The sequence below is a fragment of the Chenopodium album genome, chromosome 11 (assembly GCF_948465745.1).
Source record: "Chenopodium album chromosome 11, dcCheAlbu1.1, whole genome shotgun sequence".
Taxonomy (NCBI): Eukaryota; Viridiplantae; Streptophyta; class Magnoliopsida; order Caryophyllales; family Amaranthaceae; genus Chenopodium; species Chenopodium album.
In genome coordinates this window covers 966,942-991,567 of record NC_137844.1, presented here as the reverse complement: position 1 = coordinate 991,567, position 24,626 = coordinate 966,942, and the positions used below count along the sequence as shown (strand labels likewise).

General features: G+C 34.3%; 3 protein-coding genes across 3 annotated transcripts; 2 read left to right on the top strand and 1 right to left on the bottom strand.

Moving 5' to 3' along the window:
* Window positions 1-519: 519 nt before the first annotated feature.
* On the top strand, window positions 520-4,558 carry LOC145568135 (uncharacterized). The gene is made up of 7 exons (XM_081627569.1): window positions 520-776; window positions 872-943; window positions 1,679-1,755; window positions 2,724-2,844; window positions 3,788-3,868; window positions 4,004-4,105; window positions 4,273-4,558. The coding sequence occupies exons 1-7, from the start codon at window positions 645-647 to the stop codon at window positions 4,345-4,347; spliced, it is 660 nt and encodes a 219-aa protein (XP_081483695.1). The 5' UTR covers window positions 520-644; the 3' UTR covers window positions 4,348-4,558.
* Window positions 4,559-5,583: 1,025 nt separating this feature from the next.
* LOC145568134 (DNA mismatch repair protein MSH6-like) lies at window positions 5,584-15,611 on the bottom strand. The gene is made up of 21 exons (XM_081627568.1): window positions 14,569-15,611; window positions 13,750-13,843; window positions 13,469-13,571; window positions 13,322-13,375; window positions 13,138-13,212; window positions 12,862-12,930; window positions 12,678-12,761; window positions 12,114-12,305; window positions 11,024-11,568; window positions 10,798-10,927; window positions 9,770-9,858; window positions 9,510-9,688; window positions 9,222-9,424; window positions 9,033-9,134; window positions 8,196-8,358; window positions 7,420-7,709; window positions 7,203-7,340; window positions 6,750-6,829; window positions 6,502-6,601; window positions 6,195-6,324; window positions 5,584-6,076 (listed from the first exon to the last, which is right to left on the bottom strand). The coding sequence occupies exons 1-21, from the start codon at window positions 15,437-15,439 to the stop codon at window positions 5,844-5,846; spliced, it is 3,924 nt and encodes a 1,307-aa protein (XP_081483694.1). The 5' UTR covers window positions 15,440-15,611; the 3' UTR covers window positions 5,584-5,843.
* Window positions 15,612-16,623: 1,012 nt separating this feature from the next.
* LOC145568133 (uncharacterized) lies at window positions 16,624-19,071 on the top strand. Its single transcript, XM_081627567.1, has one exon. The coding sequence runs from the start codon at window positions 16,802-16,804 to the stop codon at window positions 18,845-18,847; it is 2,046 nt and encodes a 681-aa protein (XP_081483693.1). The 5' UTR covers window positions 16,624-16,801; the 3' UTR covers window positions 18,848-19,071.
* The last annotated feature ends 5,555 nt before the right edge of the window (window positions 19,072-24,626 follow it).

Genomic DNA, 24,626 nt, shown 5'->3' with positions numbered 1-24,626 from the left:
TGTCACGGTTGTTTAATTTTTTATAAGCAATTTTAGAAAAATATACGTATAGTTTATATGTTTCTCACGAAAACTATTGATACTCAAAGATTGTATTAGAAAATGTGAAAATAATAATAATACATCTTCCTAATCGAAAAGTGTAGTCTTAATAATCACAATTCAATTCCTTAATTATATACTTGTATTTATCATCCCTTTTAGTATGACATACCCTAATAAGTCAATCAAAAACAAAAAATACAATACTAATAAGAATTACTAACACAAACCCAAAATTTAAACATAGATATTATATACAATTGGTATTTCTAGTTAGGAGCCTAGGAATCCAAATGATGTAACCCTATTTTGGACTTTTCTTGTGAGAGAAAGTTTAGGAGAGAGAAACAGCTAAGACTGCCAAAGTGGATGAAAAGAAAAAACTAAACATATCCATTTCAAAAATATTATTATAAGGGTATTTTTGTAATTTATCTTCCTCCCCTGACCCTCCTATTTAAACTCCATTTCAAGCTGAACAGAGCAAAAAGAACCATCAAACCAAAAACAGAGGAAAGGAAAGAGAAGAAAAAAAAAACAAAACTGAAAGCTAGAAAATTATTTTGATTTTTACAAAAATTTCATAGTGAACTATTTTGAATATGGGAGAAGTTGTATTATTTATGGAAAATTTGGATAATAATTTTCCAAATTACTGTAGAATTTGTCATGAAGCTGAGTTTGAAAGTTGCAGAAAATTAGAAGCTCCTTGTTCTTGTTCTGGAACAGTCAAGGTAAATTTATAAGTTAATTAATCTTAATCATGTTATTAATTTAAAGTTATTATTTTTTTTAATTGGGTATTTATAATTTTTGTTATTTTGAGCAGTTTGCTCACAGAGAATGCATTCAAAGATGGTGTGATGAAAAAGGAGATATTATTTGTGAAATTTGTTTACAGGTTTGTTTTATTTCCCCTGTTTTTTTCTCTCTTTCATTCTTTTTATTCATTAATTTTTTTTAAAAAAGAATAAGAAAATAGCATCATATTTTACTTGAAGTAGCGAGTTTTGTGATGAACAAAATAAAAATTAGTAAGCTAATCCTAAGCCTATATGAACGGTATAAACATACTCATAAATAAGCTAAATATTATGATTTTTTCAATGGAGTACAATTTTAGTTAATTTTCTGCATTTAATTTTTATTTTAGGATAGTCAAATATAAGAAAAATAAATAAATAAATTGTTTTCTTAAAATTGAGAATCTTTTTTTCCCCTCGCTAACGTTTGGCTTTGCCTTCAGTTTTAGTTGTCTTCAACTCAAAGTTTTTTCCTGAGCCCAAAATTTTAAAGTTTCAATCTTTCTCCTTCTTTTTTTGAATTTCTTAATTAAATAAATAATTCTGAATATTTAGGCTAAGGAATTTTAAAAAAAAATAAAAAAACAAAATCTTTGACCCTTTTTTTAAGTTAGAAATTTATTGACTTTCTGGGTGTTGTACTTTTTTCTTACAAAATTTAAGTGCAATATGAAATTATATTTCTTTTTTTCTTACCACTTTCAACTTTTGTTTCCTGTTTTACGAGTATTATTTATGACCCACTGTTTTATTAATTATTGGCCTATCATATGTTTTTATATGGTGGGAAATTTGAGTTTTTGATTTTAAAAAAGTGACTTAAATTCATGCAGAAATATGAACCAGGCTACACAGCAATTCCCAAACAACCCAAGAAAATTGTGGTACTTGATCAAGTTGTAAGCATCAGGTAACTTATATTCCTTCCTCCTGATTATCTACACCAAACTCATCTATATTACACCTAGTAACGTCTAACTTTTTCTCTTTGGGCTCAAATATCTTTTATACTACATACAGTAACATTAACGTAACGTTCACCCAAAACCTCCAATAGACGAACATAGTAAGTAAATGTTAGATAACTAGCCGGACTCATTACAAATGCCGAATATATTACTATTCCATAGGGCCAGAAGTTACATCCCCGTATGATATATAAGTTCAAGAATCATGTCATTAGCTAGTTTTATCTAGTGCAAGTGGTAGTTCTTTTGAGTTGTTCATAATGATGTCAAGTTGTCAACGTTTTCTTACTTCAAATTAAAAAGAATTAAAACTAGAGCACGCCTATTTGTTTTTTTGTAGTGGCACACTATACAAATGAAATTAAAGTTAATTTTTTTTTTCTCAAGGTTTTCATACTTGGTTGGTAACTTTACCGACTACTAAACTTAGGTATATTATCACTAATGTTTTAGTATAGTTCAAACTTAATTACTTAATACTTATGTCACTTCTTATGTTTTATTCTGTATTATAGTTTATTTTATTATTTTTTGAGTGTCACACTCTAATACTCAATGATTGAGGATTTAAAATTGTTACTTCCCTATGTCATAAGAAACATCTAGTAACTTTTTTGTCAACCCTTTTTAAAGCTCTTTTAACAACTTTGATTTTGCTTTAGCTTCCCTTTTTTCATCTACTTAATCATTTTGAAAGTAATAAAATAAAGTTTTTTTATCACTTGTTAAATGCTGAAGGTTTAAGGTTTAGACCATAAAAAGTGTAATATATTGAAGTGACCAACTCAAACTAAAGTATATATGTCTTGTTATTAGAATTATTAGATAGTACTCCATACTTCGTATTACTTTGATTGATCAAATATTTGTTGTGTAATATACTAATAGAATATTCGAAATATGACAACAGGGGAAGTTTGGAAGTTCCAAGAACAGAACAAGAATCTCAAAATTCAGACTTATTAGCCATTGCTGAATGTTCTTCAGAAGCAGAAAGAAGTGCATCTTGCTGCAAAACAGTTGCCCTTATTGTAAGTAATTCATTTACTATTAACCAAAAAAATACACCAAAAAAAAAAGTTTACCTTATTCGTGCTTATAAATATATAAGAATCTAAACTAAGGATAATGTTTATAATTAGCTCAATATATGTCTTAATCTTAAAGAGGGTCCACAAAATTGCACACTTTGCTGGCCCATACTTACAAAGAGCTGTTATACACAATTGAAAGTTATATTCATAAAGAGTATATAATTTTGGAAATAAATATAGAACATCATAATAGTGGCTGATTTGTTAGGTTAATTATGATCGCTAATGTCACTATCTTAATCTTATACTAAGCTAAGCATGTTAGAAGAGAGACCACCCATAGAATTATTCCAGCTGGCGCTTAATCATCATCCTTTCTATTTCAAGTGTATGAGATTAGGCTAATTGATTTCTATTAGGCTCGCAGATTGTATCCGCTTTGAACCCATTAAATACGTACATAATTCGTCAATTTTCGTATTTGATTTGCATTCTTCTTACTTTAAGAGCATATGTGTGGACAGTTTTCAGTGACTAATTACTTTTTCTACATGGATTTTCGGTGAATTATTAAGTGCACTTAAGATTATGTGTTCTAGTGGTATGATAATGGCTAAAAGATCGCAAATATAATAGACTTGAGTTGTTGTCGTATCCTTAAGAAATCAATAGGGTCTTTAGGTTTCATGCACGAATTTTTCCAATGATTATTGTCTAGCTAAGAACATAAATTTAGCTAAATGAACTTGTGATCTTATTAAAAAAAAAAAACACCTTCTAACAATCGAAAAACACAATAAAAAGGTTTCACAATGCTTTAATCAAACTCAGTTATGATTTTCTTTTGCTTACTCTTATAACTTTAATTTGTGGTCAAATTTTGCTCACTTTTCTTTGGAATCAACAAACTAATTCATGATTTTTCTTGTAATATTGCCAGTTTACATTCCTTTTGTTATTGAGACACATGTTTGATGTGCTACTTGGAGGAGCAGAACAACATCCCTTCTCACTTTTAACTGTAAGAATCTCCATCTTTTCTTTGAATTTGGCATTTGATTTTAAGCTAAAATTATACTTTATATATGAATATTAAGTTGTATGAATTACTAAGAATCTACATTGATAATTAATAATCTTATTGCAAATACTGCAGGTACTAATCCTACGAAGTTGTGGAGTAATTATTCCAATGTACATTATAATTCGGACAATATCAGCAGTCCAAAACAGCATTAGACGACATCGCATCCTTCATGTAATTTTCTACTTCTTTCAAGAGTTGTACTCCCTTTGTCCTTTAATTTTTTTTCGTAATTTCCTTCTTAAATTGTCCCCGAACTATATACACTTCTGCTAAATAAAAAACTATAAGCTTGTATTGGTATGAAATATAACTAACAAGATTGTATTATTTGATTTCAGGAAAATCTTATGCAAAATACCAATGATAACAGTAATGATACATATGACGAGGAGGAGCAAATTCATCTGAGATAACATGAGAACTTTGGACATTTTCACCATTGTTTACTTGTAACACACCAATGTACATCAATACTAGAAAACAGGAAAAAAATAATTTCTAAAGGAAATTAGATTTTACATTCACATTTTATTAATTTATTATAGAATTACATAGTTTACTTTGTATTATTCCCCCTCATATAATCTTAGAAAAATACAATACACATCTACCTATTTTTTACAATTGCTACGAGTACATTTGACTGTTGAAACGTTCATATACTAAAATTGACTATATATTTTTAGTAATTTGTATATAGTAATGCATACTTTTTATCATATCAAACCTTTATAATTATAAAGATGTTAATGGACAACGTATGCGTTGTCAAATATACTACTCTGTACCAGAAGAGTCAAATTATTACAATTATAATCTTTCGAAAAACTATATTTGAAATAGAAGAAAGGTAGTTTGCTTATGGTTGTCACAAGTGCACTGTTAGTTGAAAGATTGTCAGTGCAGAAACAAAAATTCAACGAACCAACCAACTGCTTTTGCTTGTTTTTAGGTAACATAGAAGATAGGCAGATGAACAGCCAAATCTTGGACCAAGTTTTATGAATATATACGTAGTATATCAAGAAAATATATATAAATATAGTACATACCAAGTATATAATAATCCTAAGTCTTAAGCAGTTGCATCAAAGACTGATGAACAGCCAAATTTTGCAACAAACTTTACTGCTATCAAAAGATTATAAATATGATTCCCACACGTCTGAAGAAAAGGTGGGTGAAAATGAAGTCAAAGCATTTAATATTGTATATATTTACCAATAATATCATTGAGTATATAGTACTGAATAACCAAAATATAAAGAAACCACCCTTAAGTGAGTGATATTCTGAAAATCATCTCCAACGTTTTTATCGTCTTATTATTTTCACACAACTACCGATCCCTATTATCGAGTTTTTATATTGAAAAATAACTAATAGTCACGAGTTTTTCACTAAAAATGTACATCTTCATAGTCTTCAATGATCCCTTTATTTGGAAAATTACCCATATATATAACAGCTTTTATATAGATTGATAAAATTTCAAGTAACCAAATATAACATGCTTTAATTACATGTCGATAATGAAATCAGGAAAGGTAGTTTCCCGTCAAAGACATAAGGAAAGGATAACAGCAAACACACATATGTCAAGCGCGATAATTAAACTAGCCACTTCAAAAGGAAGAAATAGATTAATGATAATCCAGATATATTAGACATTGACGTAGATACAATAGTCATGTACAAGATTAGAAGGACTACCCGATTTACAATGCAAACAGCCTATTTCTACAAGGTTAGGGGATGCACAGGATCAGAATAACTAACAAAAACCTAATCCTGGATATTAAGAGACTTATGTGCAAGTGCTTGAATTCATAACGAGTGGCTATCTAGACTACCCATAATATTAATGTTAGAGAGACATGTAATTGGAGAGTGATCGTATGCAAGCAAATCAATTTTGCTCCAAAAGAATCCTAGCTTGGTGCTGAAGCTGGCTGAGTGTGGCAATACTTGAATTTGAGGAGTCATGTGAAGAACTAATGCTGATCAGATTTTGGAAGAATCTAATGGTCTTTTCATTCCAATCCGGGACATTGTTGTTGGATCTTTCTTGGTGCCTACCATAAACAGCCTCAAATTCTTTCGACTTGGCAGCAGCTTTAAACAGTACACCATCAGGAATTCCTGAAATTTAAGACAGATGTTCATTTTCATAGGAACATTGATTGGGAGGTGATCATAATATGCATTCCTAGCTCAAAGGTTGGTGTTTCTATAAACGTAAGAATTTCCATAAACTTACCAGCTAGCCGTGCAACATTAACACCATAACTTTTGGGACAAGCACCTGGAGTCAGCCTGTAAAGAAATGTGACTTCTTCCAAACCTCTATCACCTTTTCCTACTTGACATGCCATATGACACAGAGAGACCTGTAAATGAGAGAATATTTTGATTAGCAATTTGAGAGACAAAAAAAAATCCTAGCATAGACTCATCTATTAGCAGCTCTCATAATGCGCTACAAACTACATGAACCATTTGGAAAAACACTCGATCAAACCTCACCAACGGAAAAAACACTTAAAATCAAGAGACTGAAAATTGACCTTGGGATCACTTTTATAGTCAATAGCTAATCGGTGGTAATGAGTAGAAAACATTCCGCGACACTGCACTTTGCGGACAAAATGTTCAAGGACAGATTCCCTGTAGAGAAACGGAAAAGGCAGAATAAACCGTTAGATGACCCTGCATTAGTGCACTTGATCTCAAGTAAAAGAAAATGATGGTCCATAGTACAACTTCTAGGCTAAACAAGGCAAAGCTGCTAACTAGATTGAATAAAGGCACTTACGCAATTGCTTGTCCATCTGAAGTTGAAGTGCCACGTCCAAGTTCATCCAATGCAACAAGTGAATCACGGGTAGCAGATGTCTGTGCAACCAAGTAAAACAGGACAGTGAGCTTAAAAAAGGAGGGAGCTAAAATTGCTTCCATACATTTACACAAGCTCGAGTGTTGATTAATAATTTTGAGCAGACAAAGAAGAATCTATTCAACACAGATTTGAAATGCATACATTAGATTCTCATAGCATTGACATTGAGCTATTATTAATCTAATATATGGTTCCCAAACCAAGGCAAATTTATGCTGGAAAAGTTAAAACTCTTGTTCACTAAATGCCTTGAGATGATTGACTTAAACGGAGAAACTTTAAACAATGTGAAACAAATCTCATTGCACACTATTAACGTATTTTCCGAGGATACAATAGTAACATGGAATAAGATCCAGAATAACTCACCAACATAGATGCAGTTTCTGAGAGCTCTGTTAAGAATGTGCTCTGTCCTGCCATAATGTGATCTTTTGCCCCCATACGAACAAATATCCGGTCAACAAGTGATAGCTCAAAGTGTTCTGCAGGGACATTTGCTCCAACCTGTGATAAAGCCAACTGTGAGGGGACAGAAATTGAAACAAGATAACAATTCAACATACTTGCATGAGGAGAGGTTTACTTGAGCCAAGATAACAGCCAAGCAAATTTGGCGAAGAAGAGTTGATTTTCCACCCATATTAGGACCAGTAAGCAAGATGAAGGTAGCATGATCTGAGCCACCAATATTAATGTCATTGGGTACGAATGTACCCCTGCCCAAAGAATCACTTTTAATTATAGGATGCCCCAGACTTTTAGCTGCTAATTGAGGTACTTCACTAGTATTGATCCCAGTTGAAATACGTGGACGGCATGTTGGTCCTTCATAGTAATCACTTGCAATTACCAAGGTAATCAAGACATCTAGTTCTGCATGAAGAGTAGTGGAAATTAAACCATAGTTAAATGGATGCCGTGTATAGAATACATTATCTGATAGACTACATTAAGGCACTGTCGACGGAAAACATTTTAAATGTAAGTTGATTTTCCATGGATAAAATAACTGTAAACTAATTTTCCTTTGTTTGGTTCCTTGCAAGAAAAATTATAGAGAAAGGAAATTGGTAGTGGAAGGGAGAAGATGGAAAGGAGAGAAAAAGGGAGGTAAGGAGCAAGGAGAAGATTGTGATTTCCCTTCCTTACAAAAAAAAAAAACTAATTCAATCCTAGGGAAAACTATTTTCCACCCTTGAGAAAACCGTATTTCACCCCTCTACAAACCAAACTAAGGATATTGGGATAATCACATTCATGGAAAATGTTTTCCACCCAACAAAACACTGTCTAAGATTAAGAATTTAGTTGTGTAGAAAATAGAGACAACAGAGAACTACATTTGTTGGTACCATATACCTGCAACAGCAGCAACCAAGCTTCTCCACATTGTGTGATGCTCACAAAAACGTCCTACCAAATCTTGCAACATGCATTTTAGTTTGGATTCCTTCACAGCTTGAAGCTGTGTCAGTTCTCCTACCATCTTCTTGATAAATGGTGTCCAATATCTGGAGAAACCCTGTGGGAATCAGGTAAAAAACAATCAGATAAACAATCAACTAACTTGCATCTATATCATACGCTAGAAATTTAATTACTAGATGATGTGATTGGTCTTTTCATCACTCAACTCCACCAAAACACAAGATTAAGAACTAAGAGAAACGATAATACACATATTAACATTGATGCAAGTACTAGGAGGTCAAGATGTAGATAATGTTACATTAGCAGACAACATTAGTAGAAAAGGGAAAGTACTATAAAAAGAAGTGAAAACAGTAGTAATTACTCTCCAATAGAATCGCAGAGTGATTGTGAAGAACATGGAGTTCAAGGATCTGACCAGTCCCACATTATTCTTGTAAGTGAAGAATAGAGAAAGAAAATCATATATTTCACTTACCATCACATCACAATTAGAATACTAAATACTTCACAAAATTATCCCCAAAACCTCTCAAGGGGTGATTACAGTGTCTCATACAAAATCCCACATCTGCCAGTTAATTCAAAACACATGTATACAATGACTATTGGCTCACGTACCATCCATGGCAATGGATTCTCACCAATTTATAACGCTTACGCACCAATATTCAGGTAACAACTTGACAGCCTACTGGGATTCCAAGTCATATCAGTAAAACTTGATTAAATGCACGATTGGATTGTTTTTCACAACTTCCTTACCTTCTTGGATGACCGCAACTCATAGTCTTTAGGAACACTTCCACTCAATTTTTCAGGAACTTCTAACAGGTAAATGTCCTTTCCAATGGTAACATATGTAATCTACAGACACCACAAGGAGACAAATTAATGAAGCACATAAGATGCAACGAGAAAGTTTTGATTTTGAATTAATAAAGTGCTAATTACCGATGAGATGCCAAGTAATTTTTTCTGTTCCACAATATGTCTCTTCAAATCAGATTCAATCTCCTCAATCTTTTTACTGGCAGAATCAAATTCTGCATCAGCTCCTTCAAGAGGAATTATACGACCTGTACTATTAGCATCCACCCAATCAAAAGCATCCCTAAATTGCTTTATAATGGAACTCATATTGGGGAGACCTTTGCCTGCACATTACATGCTATGAATATTAGCACAGTATATAAAAATAATCAAAATACAGGAGTGCAGATACGACAGTTTAGACAGTACCAGGGACTAACAGATGATGTAACAATTTAGAGTCAGTATTATCCAGGATGGAACCTAGAGAAGAGCATGCCACGATCATAACTTCACAAGCACGTAATGCTGATATGAATTCTTGAAGCTGTTTTTTTGCAGCATCTTCATAGAGAACAATCTTACTTGCATTCCTCCCATTAGCTTCACTGCATGGAACAAGTGAACCAAAAAGTGAACTTCTGGAATGGGAAATTGAGTAAGTTTTAGAGATCCCTGGATTTCTGTACCTGCTAGCAAAGAGGCGCGTGAGCAACCTCTCCATGTCTGGCAACTTGGATAGCTCTTTTCGGAATTCAAGTGCCAATGATATATTTTCCTATAAAAACAAAAACCATTATTTAGAACCCTTTTTTCTTAAGACGGAAAACATAACAGTTCTATCAAGGATCATGAAACATAGTGTCATAGTCTAAACCATGACTCTAAAATAAGTATGGTTTATTTGTTGTTTTAACAGAGGAGATGTTCTCCTACTTTTTATTTGCATCTGACCATCTGTGCAATTTAAGAAAAACCGTGACATTGTGTGTATAAGGATGTTAAAAGCAGAGAAACAAAAGCAGAAAAATGTATAATAATCACATCAGGCAATTAACACAGTATATAAAAGTCATGATATTTGAGAAGTGAAGGATCATTCCAAATTAGAGACATTCATTTAGTTCAGGGTACATGAAAACGACACGGAGATTGTTCCATAATGTTTCCCTCTACAACACCTTAAGCAGGACAAGCCATCTAAAAATAAAAACGGCACTTTAGATGACACTGCAATATCAAGATCTATAAGGCAGGTAAATATGATTCATGTATTTAAACCAAAAAGGCATAAAGTGGGCAACATACTTCATTACTTAGCACAATACCCGAAGCTTACTATCCTATATGCTGAGGCATGAAGCAGGTCAAATATCCAAACAACGAAAACTAGCAGCAAGTGTAATGAATAGCTAATTAGCTATAGTTTAAAGAGAATAATCAATGAAGGCAATGCTATCAAAGATTTCAAACCTATGTGCTTTAGTAATATCAGCCATGTGGACTTCATTACTATTGAGTAATGACAGATAAAAAAGTAGCTAATTCTCCTATCTGCAACATTAATAAAAGCTAAAAGCATGAGGCATATATCTGTGACCAACATATCTGGACTCACATCATATAAGCTTAAAAATAGCAGAAAGCAGAGTATACAAAATTAATATTCAAAGCACAATGTTATATAAGCTTAAAAATAGCAGAAAGCAGAGCATACCCTAAGGCCTGCTATAGCATCTTGTCGTTCCCTAATTGACTCAGCATGATAAAGAGGCCTTGCTAGCCATGTTTTAAGCAACCTCTTCCCAAAACCGGTCACACAATAATTAAGCTGGGAGTACAATGTCCTTCACAGATGGGGAAAAAAAATCAAATCAATCCAAGCCATATTTGCCAAAACCAAAAAAGACTTCATCAAAACTCACAAGTGTGAAGGTACCTACCCGGAGGATCCCCCGTTTTTACTGTTCTCAAATATTTCCAAATTCTCCAATGCAGCAGCATCTAACACCATATAAGGTTTCCTAAAGACATTACAGTAATCAGAGCATGGAAGTGATTCAAATTTTGCATATCTAAGCAAATTTTCATCCAAGAAAGCCTGTTTCAGGTAGTAAAGGATCCCTCCAAGGGCTGATAATGCAAGACTGCCATCACTTCCAGCACTCAACAGCTCACTTATGAGCTTTGGCAGCCAACATGACTCATCTTTTATACTGGAGCTGGTGGCATCAGTTACTTCCTTTTGTTGTGAAGGAACCAGCGAAATATTGATGCGACTGTAGAAATTCTGGACTTCACGAACAGTCCTCTCAGCATCCCAGAATTCCGCATTCGGAAGCAGCTCATTGATGAGGGGATTCCTTGTATACCTGGTAAGCGCCCTTTCAGTTTCAGGACTAAGCATTTTAGCAGGTTTAATAATCTCAACTGGCCTTAATTCGGATAGAAGACTGCATAATGTACTGCTTTCCAAATCATCCTTTATCTGAAGAAGGGAAAACAAGTTATGATAAATAATTATATATAAGGGTACATTCAACACATTTTTATTTCAGGTGGAGGGGGAGGCAATTAAAAAGCAAGTTTTTGTCCATTAGAATCTGAAATTTCAAATTTTACCTAGCCCCAGGAAGGAGTACTCTTATACCAGAGACAAAGGGTCCAAATTGATCTTAGTTTAAGGTAGATTAAAAATGCAAGGGGAAGGGTATTAATTTAAAACAAATCCTTAAAACTGGGCTTAATACATAATTGACTAAAAATAAGCATGAGATTGAAAAATGAAGGCAATATTATAACCACCACCACCAGTCCACCCATAATATAGAAAAACAAGTGAATACAGTAAATCAAGCTAATAGCAGTTTTTTCTGCAAATTGTTCATCGAGCAAAATTGGACATCTCCTGTACTAAGTTAAACCTACAGCCTCAAAACACTTGCACAAAATCATCAATGCCATCTTAAAATGCAAGCCCGCATAGACAAATTAGAAGAAAACATATATGAGCTTTGAGATTGAAAGAGGAACCTGGCCAATAATTACTTGGCTTGTAGTGACATCAACAACGCACACACCATACAGGCGTTCTTCCTTATTTGAAGAGACTGAATAACTTTCATTCACTGACATAATGTAAGAAGCGTCTGGATTTGCTGACAGCATCTCTCCCTCCGTCAATGTCCCTTTTGTTACTACAGCACATATTTCTCGTTTGACTACCTGTATGTACAAATGGTTAGGAGGTAGAACTGAGTAATAAAAAGCTCAAAGGTATTAAACAATCCATCAACCAATCGACAAGAACAAGGGATCAACGTGTTGATGGTTCCAAGGGTTACAACGGCATTTTTCATAAATATAAACAAGTTATATCTTTTCCTTGTCAGGCAACTTAACACTACCTCCAGAAGGAAACTGGATATCTTGGCATTGCCAATCAGTAAGCACAATGTTAGCTCGTGAGTAGCTTACTTTCCCCTATAATTTTCCTTTTGTTTTATACTTTTAAGAGAAAGCATGCATTATAGCAAGGGGCATATAAGTGCAGCATATTAACTGATTGCTCAAAGTAAAAGCCCTGAATGTCCAAACCTTGTCTTTCGAACCCTCTTCTTTGCGGCGCATATCAAGCTGGTCTGGAGTTTCAGTCTGCTCCACTACAAGGACTCGATAACCCTGCAAAGCCAAAACAACTCAAATGAAATCATTTCTCCCGCTCAAGTCAGGTTCCATCAAATATATGTAGCAACACATTTATATTAGATGCACAACAAACCTTTCTTGCTAATTTCTCTAAGTTGATTGAGAAATTCTTTTCAGGAAATCCACAATGTGGCTGTTCTCCCTGGCAATATGAACAATTTTCAGACTCTTTATTGAAAGAATAATAGACAGGGAGCAAATGATAATAATAAGATTGGTAAGATAACTCCTAATACTTTCATGTTGACTTCTCTTAAGTTACTTGTTCTAAACAGGAACTAAATCCTCAAAAAACTAACAGGGAATAGAAATACACACTAAAGATAAATATAAAACAAAATATATATACCCTCATGTACTGTAAATCAAGTTCTTTTACGCCAATATGTGCATCCATTTCAAAAATCTCATAGAATTTTCCCATCTGATACAACAGAGCAATCATAATCATTACCCATGTTACACAAAATAATTAAAAAGCAGAAACCATCGCAGCATAAAGTCTTGCATATCAGATATGATTAATGTAATACCTTAAAGAAAAGGACCTTATCCATATGCTTCGATTTAAACTCCCACCATTGTCTCTACAAAAGGAATTACACCACAAAATCAAACAAGCTCAGCAACAAATATTTATCACTTCGTATTAAACATTGTTAAATGTTTAGCATATCTACCTGGCCACCCGTCAGATTTTTAAGAAACTGAGGGGGCAAATAAAGAGTTCTGGGATCATAATCTGTATCACCAGGACGTCTCCTTTTGGCATCTTGTCGATCCCTAAAAAATAAAAAAATAAAAAAAAAAAAGGGATTCACCACAGAATAAGATATCACCTCAAGAAAAACAAGAGGACTAGTCCAGCAACTTCCATCGATCACAGCAAAAAACAAAGTGCATTATAATTACACAACATGAGAAATGAAAACATGAAGCTAAGTATTGAACTAGCACATACTTTCCAAGGAATGGAAACTTCTGTTCTTCACGAATACCAAACCTCTCCAATGCATCAGTAGTGGTGCTGTCAACGACATTATGTGATTTCGCCTCTGCAGAAGACAGTTCAAAGCCAATATAAAGGATAAACATAAGAAGAAAAAAAAACTACTGGCAACATAAAGCACTGGCCAACATCGAACAAACAAACTAAATTGAATAGAAACTAGAAGGCATTTTGCTTGTTTTGAATCTTTCAGTCAAGTTTAAATTCAACAATCATATAGCATAAAGAGAAAAAGCTTAGAAAGTCACAAAGAAAAGTAGGATTGTTATTTTTAAGTTCAATAGTTCATCATTACACATAAGCATGCAAAATGCTGATAAAAAGAGAGAATACAAGACTGATCATTCACATAAGTACTGCAAAGTAGAGTATTAAATGCATTTGCAAGCTACAAACCATTCATCAAAGTTCAAATTCTAAAATCATACTATTTGGGGTAACAGTACTTTACTAATGTATTTATCTAATTTGTATATTCCATGATTGGAAATAATGTGTATTACTAACACAAAGGTCATAAGTAGACTGACACTGAAACAGTTTTATTATTAATAAACCACCAAAGTAGAGGTACATAGACAAATAACACTGATTTCTAATTTGAAGAAATCATATCTTATTCTAATTTGAGGAAACAATATGATCTTGTTGCTGAACAGAACATCATAATAATACAACATCATTAAGCAATTATATGATATCTGATACAATAATTTTAAAAAATGAAATTAATGACAACATAAGATAACATATATCAGCTCCAACAATTACCTTGCACATTGGCAACCAGCTTCGCCGGCTTGCTACCAAAAACACAAACCTCAACCTTCTTCTTCTTACTTAAATTCGCCGCCTCTCCATCGCCTTCCTTACTCTTCTTCTTCGCCTCGCTCCCTCCAACCTTTCCCCTCTTCCTCTTCAAACTCTCAACCTCCTTTTCCTCTTCTTCATCCACCAAATCCATCTCCTCCAAACAATCTTCTTCCTCAAAAACCACATTCTTCCCCCAATCCTCGTCGCTCGAATCGTCCTCCATCAAACCCACATTCCCCTCTCCCTCCTCCTCTTCCTCATCATCAACCACAATAGACACCTTCCTCAACCTCCTCTTCCTAGACTTCTTAACAGAAGACCCTCCTTCAACTTCAATCCACTCAATCTTCTCCTTAGAAAGATCAATCATTTCCTCCTCACCATCATCATACTCCACCAAATGCTTCCCAGAAACCTTATCAAACGACTTCACACACCCCTCGTACCACGCCTCATCCATCGGCCAGTAAACCCTAATTCTCCTCTTCACCACCTCTTCACCAAACAAATTCCCCTTCAAATTCACTTCCGTTGGAGACGATTTTTGCGACCCAATTACCAACAAAGGCTTAGGTGTTGATTTCGACTTCGATTTTGCATTAATAGGAGAAGGGGTAGTTGGGGGAGATGACCCCGGACTAATACTAGGGTTAGGGTTAGGGTTAGGGTTTTGGGATTTGGGAAGTGGGGTTTGATTAGATTTAGGAGGGGATAATTGGGGTTTTGATTTGGGTAAAGAAGAATCAGCTTTGGTGAAGAAAGAGGTGATTTGGTATTGTTTGTTTACCAATGGTGATCTGCCATTGGTGACCTTGCGTGAAGGCGCCATTGATGAAAGCTTCACTGTAAATGTTAGAGAGAGAAAGGAGGAAGATGAGGAGAGAGAGAATAGAGGTCAGGAAGAAGAAATAGCGAGGAAAATTGCGTAAAAATGGTGGAAAATGGCGGGAATTTTACGGAAGACAGAAAATGTAGTTTGGCGGGAAGATTGATTTGCTGGTTTTCCGGCTTTATTTATTTGGGGAAAATAAGAAAGAAATAGAGTGACCTAGACCACCTAGACACCTAGTTAGTGGCTATAGATTATAGAGTGGAGGAATGGCCTTAATTGTATTCTAATCTCTTTTAATTTAATACTTTAATCACAATTCCTAAACCTAACCTAGGGGTTTTCCACGCCTTCGATTCGTTTTGGAAAAAGAAAGAAAAAAAAATATATATATATATATATATATATATATCAAATTTAACCCGATATTGTGTATTATATGGAGTAATTTTAACTTTAATTTTTTTTTTAGGTGGGAAAAAAATCCCGAGATGCTTCTCATGTATCCCAATAGACCTTGAGAGTTCACTTGCATGGATGGAAGTATGAAACCATCCAATTTGTTTTTAAACCGTTAATTTACCCGTTTACAACTTGTGGTAATTTTATTAATTTAAGGCCACAACGGCACATTTATGACAATATATAATGGTCATATATGGTTCCAAACGACATTAAATGATCCCGAGATGTATTCTCTAGTATTTCGAGATTTTTCGATATTGGGTCCCAAAACCTCTAAAATTGCGCTAAAAACATGAATTATATCCTTCAATTTTGGACAATTTTTGACTTTTTTGGAGCTGGAGAAAAAAACTGACGAGATGCTTTCCATAAACCCTAATATACTATGGGAGTCCATTTGGGTGGGTGGAACCATCCACTCTGCTATCTAGCTTGCATAAAATAAGCAAGTTTGTCAAATATTGGATAATAAAATAAAATTGATTTTATCATATGTGCAAATGAGTAAACTAAAATATAAGGCACAACCTGCACAACTGAGTTATACAATAAAAATGTTGCACAACTGAGTAGTAACTTTTTTTTTTTATAACCAATATACTCCGTAACTAAAGATATGAGTTGACCTTATAATCATTAATTCATTTTTGCATTACAAAATGTGTGTCGACTATTAAAAAAAACAAAAGACTTATCAGCCAAAAATTGAGCGAAAAATCCAAATCAGTGCAAAATTAGGCAAACTTAGATTTCATAGATTATCGACCTAACTCGTATACTTTTTTACTCGATCACACTGCTACTCGCCAACCACCGCCATCGACTACCCGCCGCACCCATCTAACCACCCGTCTCTTTCAACAACACTTGACACTCTCACTCTTTCATGGCCTACGAATGACTCTCTTCTCCTTAACTAAACGCACTTTCACTTCCACCTCTTCACTTTCTCTCTCCTCAGCAACCTCCTTTCATGGCTCCCACAATTATTCGACCACCTTATGCTCCGCCTACAGTGCGGGACGATTACGACGTCAAAGAGGAGTTCTCTTCTTTCGATGGCAGCAACAGCAGCAAGTGTGCTTTCTTCAAGGTAGCTCTGTGCCCTTGTCTCGTTTTCATCAGTCTAACTTTGATTGTTTTGTTCATCATTTTGATTGTCAAGTTTCATCTTATTTGTCATCTTCCATTGCACTACCTATTTTACAAGAAAGATTGTTAGATTCGAAGTTTAAGGGTTGTAATTTGAAGAATTTTGAACATGGGTTTTCAATTTCAGTTTTTCCCAGTGTTTATTTTGTTAGATCGATGCCATTTTCTGTGAATTCCGGGGTTTCTTTTGGTGGGTTGTTGGTTTCTGTTTGTAATTCGAATTGGGTATTGCCCAAATTTGGGCGTTCTAAAAAGATGGGGATTTTGGGATTTGGTGGTTGTTATAGAGGATTTTCTAGCTGTGAGGAGGAGAGAAATAGTGATGGTGAGGACGTTGAGGATGATGAGGAGAGAGAAGGGAGTGAAGGTACCTTTGAGTCGAGTGCTGATCCAGAGGAAGTTAGTAGGGTGGCTAAGTTGATAGGTGAATTGTTCGCCTTAGATCGAAATATGGAGGCTGTGCTTAGTGAATCTGGGATTGAATTGAGTCATGATTTGGTTGTTGATGTTTTGAGAAGGTTTAAGCATGCTAGGAAACCGGCATTTCGGTTCTTTTGCTGGGCTGGGCAAAGACCAGGGTTTTTGCATGATTCTAGGACTTATAATGCCATGTTATTGATATTGGGGAAGACAAGGCAGTTTGAGACGATGGGCTCATTGTTAGAGGAAATGGGGGGAAAGGGGCTTTTAGATATGGACAGCTTTATGATTGCTATCAAAGCTTATGCTGCTGGTAAAGAGAGGAAGAAAGCTGTTGGGGTGTTTGAGTTGATGAAGAATTATGGGTTTAAAGCGGGGGTTGAAACTATTAATTGCATGCTTGATGCCCTTGCTAGAGAAAAGATGGTGAAGGAAGCTCAAGCTTTGTACGATAGGTTGAAGAGTAGGTTTACTCCAAACATGAAGACTTATTCAGTTTTGCTTAGTGGTTGGTGTAGAGTGAAGAATCTCATGGAAGCTGGAAAGACATGGAATGAGATGATTGATCAGGGTTTGAAGCCTGATCTTATTACCCATAATATAATGCTAGATGGATTGCTGAAAGTTAATAAGAAGTCTGATGCAATCAAACTTTTTGAGGTCATGAAGGCCAAGGGGCCAACTCCAAATGTCCGGAGCTATACTATATTGATAAGGGACTTGTGCAAACATTCTAAGTTGAGAGAAGCTGTTGCCTACTTTGATGAGATGCTGGCTTCAGGGTGTGAGCCAGATGCTGGTGTATATACTTGTTTGATAACAGGATTTGGGAACATTAAAAAGATGGACATGGTATTTGGTTTGCTTAAGGAGATGAAGGAAAAGGGTTATCCACCGGACGGGCAGCTGTATAATGCTTTAATCAAATTGATGACAAACAGGCGAATGCCTGATGATGCCGTTCGCATTTACAAGAAGATGATTCAGAACGGAATTCAGCCAACTATTCACACTTACAATATGATGATGAAATCCTATTTCATTGCCGGAAACAGTGAGATGGCTTGTGCCGTGTGGGATGAGATGGTCCAAAGAGGTTGTTGCCCTGATGAGAATTCTTACACCGTTCTCATTGGTGGGCTTATTAGGCAAGGGCGATCCGAGGAGGCATGTAAACATGTTGAGGAAATGATCAATAAAGGGATGAAAGTTCCAGAACTTGATTTCAACAGGTTTGCAGCTGATTTCTCTAAGGTCGGACGACCTAACATTCTGGAGGAGCTGGCTCGAAAGATGAGGCTGTCTGGCAACTCTGAAGTTTCTGAAGTCTTCGCAAGATGGGCTCAGATGACCCAGAAAAAGAGGTACTAGAAGAGGCACGTTTGACCCTGATGCATAAACTTCATAGACATCTTATTATTATAGTGAAGATTTATAAAGATAGATTGATATCCAATTGAATATTTCTACCACTGTAAAAGTAGTTGTAATTTTCCTTGGCTTGCCTATTATTCGGCTGACATTTCTTGTGAATAGTAGTTGAAATTTCTTCGTTTACACCGATCATAGGATTCTTGTTCTGCTTTTATGCATCATATCTTGCCTTGCTTAATTCTTTTTGTTTTTAGCATAACCTTCCTGGCTTCCTATGTCTCATATTGATAAATGTATGACTAAAACACATTCAAACTCTACATATTCATTTGAATACAGATTCGTGTCGCTGAGGACTGTGGTTTTGATATAGGTGTACTTCTCCATTCCCCTACTTGAAATTGACTGGCTGCTTATGAAAAACTACACTGTCCGTTGGTTTATTTTATAACTTGATGGGAAGTTCTTTATATTCTTTTGTTTGCCATTCTCTCTGTCCTTTAAGATCATCTGCAATATTGAATTAGCAACTATTCTTTACTTGACTGGAACCAACTGCCTCACCAGGCCATCATGATTATCTTACATCTTATATTACCGGCTTAGCAATCATCCTTGTGTCTTATGCTTGGTGCGAAAAATCAGTGCTCTAAAATTCTTGTGGGATGGATGACTGGTATGATGGGGTGGTTTCCTGAGTAATTAGATAGGCTTCTGTGTTATCAGAAAACTTATACAGCTTGAGCCTTCTGTTTATACAGAGCTTTATTCGACACTACTTTGACATTTCAAATATCATTTAACAGCAGTTGCTCTGGCATGTAGATTTAAGACAGGGTTGGCTTCTCAATTGGTGCTCTTATCACGATGTGGATCTTTGATCAGTCGCCTACTGAAATCAGCAACCTTTCTTCATACAGCTGCTCTAGAGCAGTCCAGTATACTGTCTTAAGTCCTCTTCCACTATACTGTCTTTAAGAACATTGTATGCTTGCATTTTTCGTTTTCAACTCTGGGCTAAAGACAGGTCTAAGCCAGTGTAGTTTGAGGCATACAAGATTTGGTTTTCGGATGGACTTGTTGACCATCTCTACCAAAGAGTAACACATTAGGCAAAAGAGTAACACAAGCGTAATGTTAATTTTTTTTTTTTTTATTAATCAGTAGGAGGACTCTGATCAGACCTCAATCCTCATGATGTGTTTGATCTAGTGTTTGCAGATCGGACACTTGAAACTTTGGAAGTAGGGGGGGAGGGTAGCATAGTTTAATGTTAATTATTAAACAAAAGGAGTATTTATGCAATTTGCTCTTTTTTGTACGAGTTAAACCTTATACTACGTAATTTCATTTATAATAGGCCATTAAGCCTAAAATCTAATGAGAGGTCATTTGTCATTCACTTTAACCATGAAAGAAGTAGTGAAGTACTCTGTGTTCTGGTTGCGTTGTACCACAAGTCCACAATAGATCATGGCTAAAGCCCAACTCATGAAAATGCTGATTTGATCCAAAATGATGACCGTGTATTATATCTCATAAATATTACTCAAAAGTTGCACATAATATGTAACGAAGGTACTATTTACATTACTTTGACTTATGCATAACTCCGTATCACATACTCTTCCTATCTTTTTTTATTATTTTTTTATTTTTATTTTTTTTATAACTATTATAAATAAATTGAATAAATGTTATTTTAGCCGTTATTTAAATGCAACATTTGGATTTTTACATTATTAGGGCAGCTAACACACGCGATGCGCGCGCCATAACTAACCATAATCTGGAAATATTTCCGGTTGAGGTAAATCACAAATTTAGTTGTTGATATGCAAATAACTATATTCAGAGGTATAAAAAATGACCAAGACAACTAACATTAATGAGAGAAATAAAGTAAATAAAATTTATTGAGGGTATAATTGTCCAAACACTATTCATTGAAAATAACTTGTACGTATCAATGAGGGTATAAATATAAATATACATTTTGAAGGGTATAATTGGCATCACACTATTCATAAGAGTAATCTTATACTTTTTATAAGAGATAGGTCAAAAGTTGCACATAATATGTAACGAAGGTACTATTTACATTACTTTGACTTATGCATAACTCCGTATCACATACTCTTCCTATCTTTTTTTATTATTTTTTTATTTTTATTTTTTTTATAACTATTATAAATAAATTGAATAAATGTTATTTTAGCCGTTATTTAAATGCAACATTTGGATTTTTACATTATTAGGGCAGCTAACACACGCGATGCGCGCGCCATAACTAACCATAATCTGGAAATATTTCCGGTTGAGGTAAATCACAAATTTAGTTGTTGATATGCAAATAACTATATTCAGAGGTATAAAAAATGACCAAGACAACTAACATTAATGAGAGAAATAAAGTAAATAAAATTTATTGAGGGTATAATTGTCCAAACACTATTCATTGAAAATAACTTGTACGTATCAATGAGGGTATAAATATAAATATACATTTTGAAGGGTATAATTGGCATCACACTATTCATAAGAGTAATCTTATACTTTTTATAAGAGATAGGGATATAAGGTAGGGATAGGGATAGGGATTTACACAATATCTTTTGACCATTCTTTTATTATTAATCTGTAAGGAAAAACACAATCATGTCTCATGTAAGATCTAGTCTGGTTTGTCTCAATATATGCTTTTCAAATATGAACTTTTTATAATTTTACTATAGTATAATTTAAGATCTTAATCGTCAAAGTAACGTATTGACAAACGTGAAATCACAAATAGTGCAATTAAAAAAGGGATGAAGTATAGTATTATACCTCGTATAATAGATCGTTAGATTAGTTACAAGCCGTTTTTGGAATATAGCTTTGGAGAAAAGTTAACATATTTGATCAACATTAGCTTATTGACTACAATAAGCTAATTCAGAGTGTTAGTGTCCTGGAGAGCTGATCTAAAGAACTTTTCCATTTTACAAGCTTTATTTTAAATAGGAACTTTTTCACCGGCTTATTTGATATCTTAATATGAAATCCCCCATTAAATCTAAAAACCTATCTCAATTACCTATTCTTACAATTAGCTTAGTGGTCATTTCACATACTCTAAATAGCTTAAACAATAAACTCTTTATCAAACACTTTTTATACAATCAGTTAATCAAATCGTCATTCAATACAATCATCTAGTCTATATTAGTTAACACAATCAACTTTAGCTTTTAGATTTTCACAGAACACAACCAATATCTATTTTAAAGATTTTATTTTATTAGAACAACGTGTACTATTAAACAATTAAAATACTAATAGTTTAAGTTATGGCTCGACAATGTGTCGATTAAAGTGATGCAAATATCAATAGATGGAGGGAGTATTTATTATTTATGTTGAACATAACTTATTTCTAAAGAAATTATACATGCTAAAATTGTTTTTCTTAAACTTAACCTTAACATAGTTTTGTTGAAACTTATTTAAACAAAAGAGCAAAACGTGCATGAAACAACAATGAAAAACAACCCTAATAACATTTTTTATGATAAAATATGTTTTTATCATGTTAAATAAACATTAAATAATCATCTCAAAATATATTAAGAGTTTAAGACCCTTTCATATACTCCCTTTATCCCAAAATAATTGACACGATCAAACATTGCACACATGTCCGATGCACTAGTTTGATCTTATTTTTATTAATTAAATATTAATGAAAATTAATAATAAAAAAATAAGATTTTTTAGAAAATAACACCACAAAATAACCAAAAATTTGATTATAACAACACAAATTTCAAATTTTTATTATAACACCACAAAAAAACCAAAAAATTGGATTTCACCACCACTCACTAACGCCATCCAAAAAACTGTTAGTGGGCACCACACTTTACACGTGTTAGTTAACTATTGGATTAAAACAAAAAAAGAAAAAAAAACCTAAACAACTAACCCAGCCACCACCCTCATCACCACCGGGGCCAGTTCCCTCTACCTCCACCGCCATCACCCCAACCCCCGCTACCAGCTCCCCCAGCTGACCACCCTCGATTGACGAAACCAGCCCCACTACCGCAAGCCCAACCAAGCCTCACTATCGCAAGCCCGGCCAAGCCTACTGCCATCACCGGTGAAAACTCACCCGAGCCCAGCTACCAACGAAAACCGACCACCTTAAAACACCCTAGCCTTGAAACACGCTAGCCCAGCCACCAACGAAAACTGGCGTTTAAACCCTTTCACCCTCAAAATGGTCGAAAACCACCACTCCTTTACCCTTTCACCCTCAAAATGCCCAAAATCGACCATGGAAACCCAGAATGGTCGATTTGACCATTTCAAGGGTGGGGGAAAGGGGGTGGTTTTAGGCGGGCTGGGGTAGGTGGGGAAGAAGGCGCCGGAGGTTGCGCTAGGGTGGTGCGTAGGTGCGTTTGGGTTATGGTGGTGCGTCGACTGGGGTAGGTGGGGAAAGGAGCACCGTCGGCTGGGGTTGGGATGCCAACAGCGGCAGTGGTGGTGGTGGGGCTGGTTAAATTTGGGGTTTTATTTTTTTAATTTTATTTTTTTTACCTTGTTATATAGTGACATGTGGCAATGTGCAAGAATCCGTTAAGTGGTGGTGAAATCAATTTTTTGGGTTTTTTTGGGTGTTATTAGGCTGAGCAAAACTACCCGAAAAACCAAAAACCTGAAAAACTGATCCGTAACCATTTCGAAAATTAGGTACTCGGTCCAATAACCATAACTGTTCGGGTACCCGTTCCGATAATTTGTTATCGGGTATGGTTATTGGGTATCATTTTAAAATTAACAATTACCCGATCCGATCCGATAAACATTTTTTTGCTTTTTTCCCTACTTAAATCTATTTTCTTAATATCTAAACTCTTACTTTACTTCATAATTACTTTATAATATCAATGATTAGTATGATTAGTAATATTATTAATAATTTGATCAAATCATATGATATTGTTGTTAATTAGTGGTAAATTATATCATAATAACTACATAATTAAGTTTAATTATCATTATTGGATATCTTATTAGGTACCCGATAACTGATCCGAAAATCTGGGTACTCGAAGTCCGGGTACCCGAACTTATCGGTTCGGGTTATGGATATCACTTTTAGGGATTTTGGTTATCAGGTACCCAAACCGTTAGTACTAACGGTACGGCTACCCGTCCCATGCTCATCCCTGGGTGTTATAATACAAGTAAAAGTTTTTTTTTTTTTTTAATCAAAATCTTGACTTTTTTTTTGGTGTTATTTTCTATAAAATCCTAAAAAAAAAAAATGTTATGAAACTTCATATTCATACATATCTAATAACATATTTTATGATAAAATATATTTTTATCATGTTAATAAAAAACATAATCAAAGATATTATACGAATTGTGAAAAAAAGTGCAAATTGTCAATTATTCTGGGACGGGGTGTAATATTAATAAAAAAAATTCCAAAATTTTTTAGATTATGAGCATTATTATCATAATAATATCCAATGAGATATAATATCTATAATTTCCTTGCATAAAAAAAAAAAAAAATCTTTAATATCCAGTGGGATATGATATCCAACCAGCTGCTTTGTAATTGAAATATGGAAATAAAAATCAAGTTTTTAGAGAAATCTCACACAATGAAAAATCTGAGATATTAAGCTGTAATACCTATAAAAGGGTCCTTAAAAATAGAAAATCAAATTTTTTTTTTTGAAAGAATCAAAATAAATATTAAGGATTTCTTTTGCTT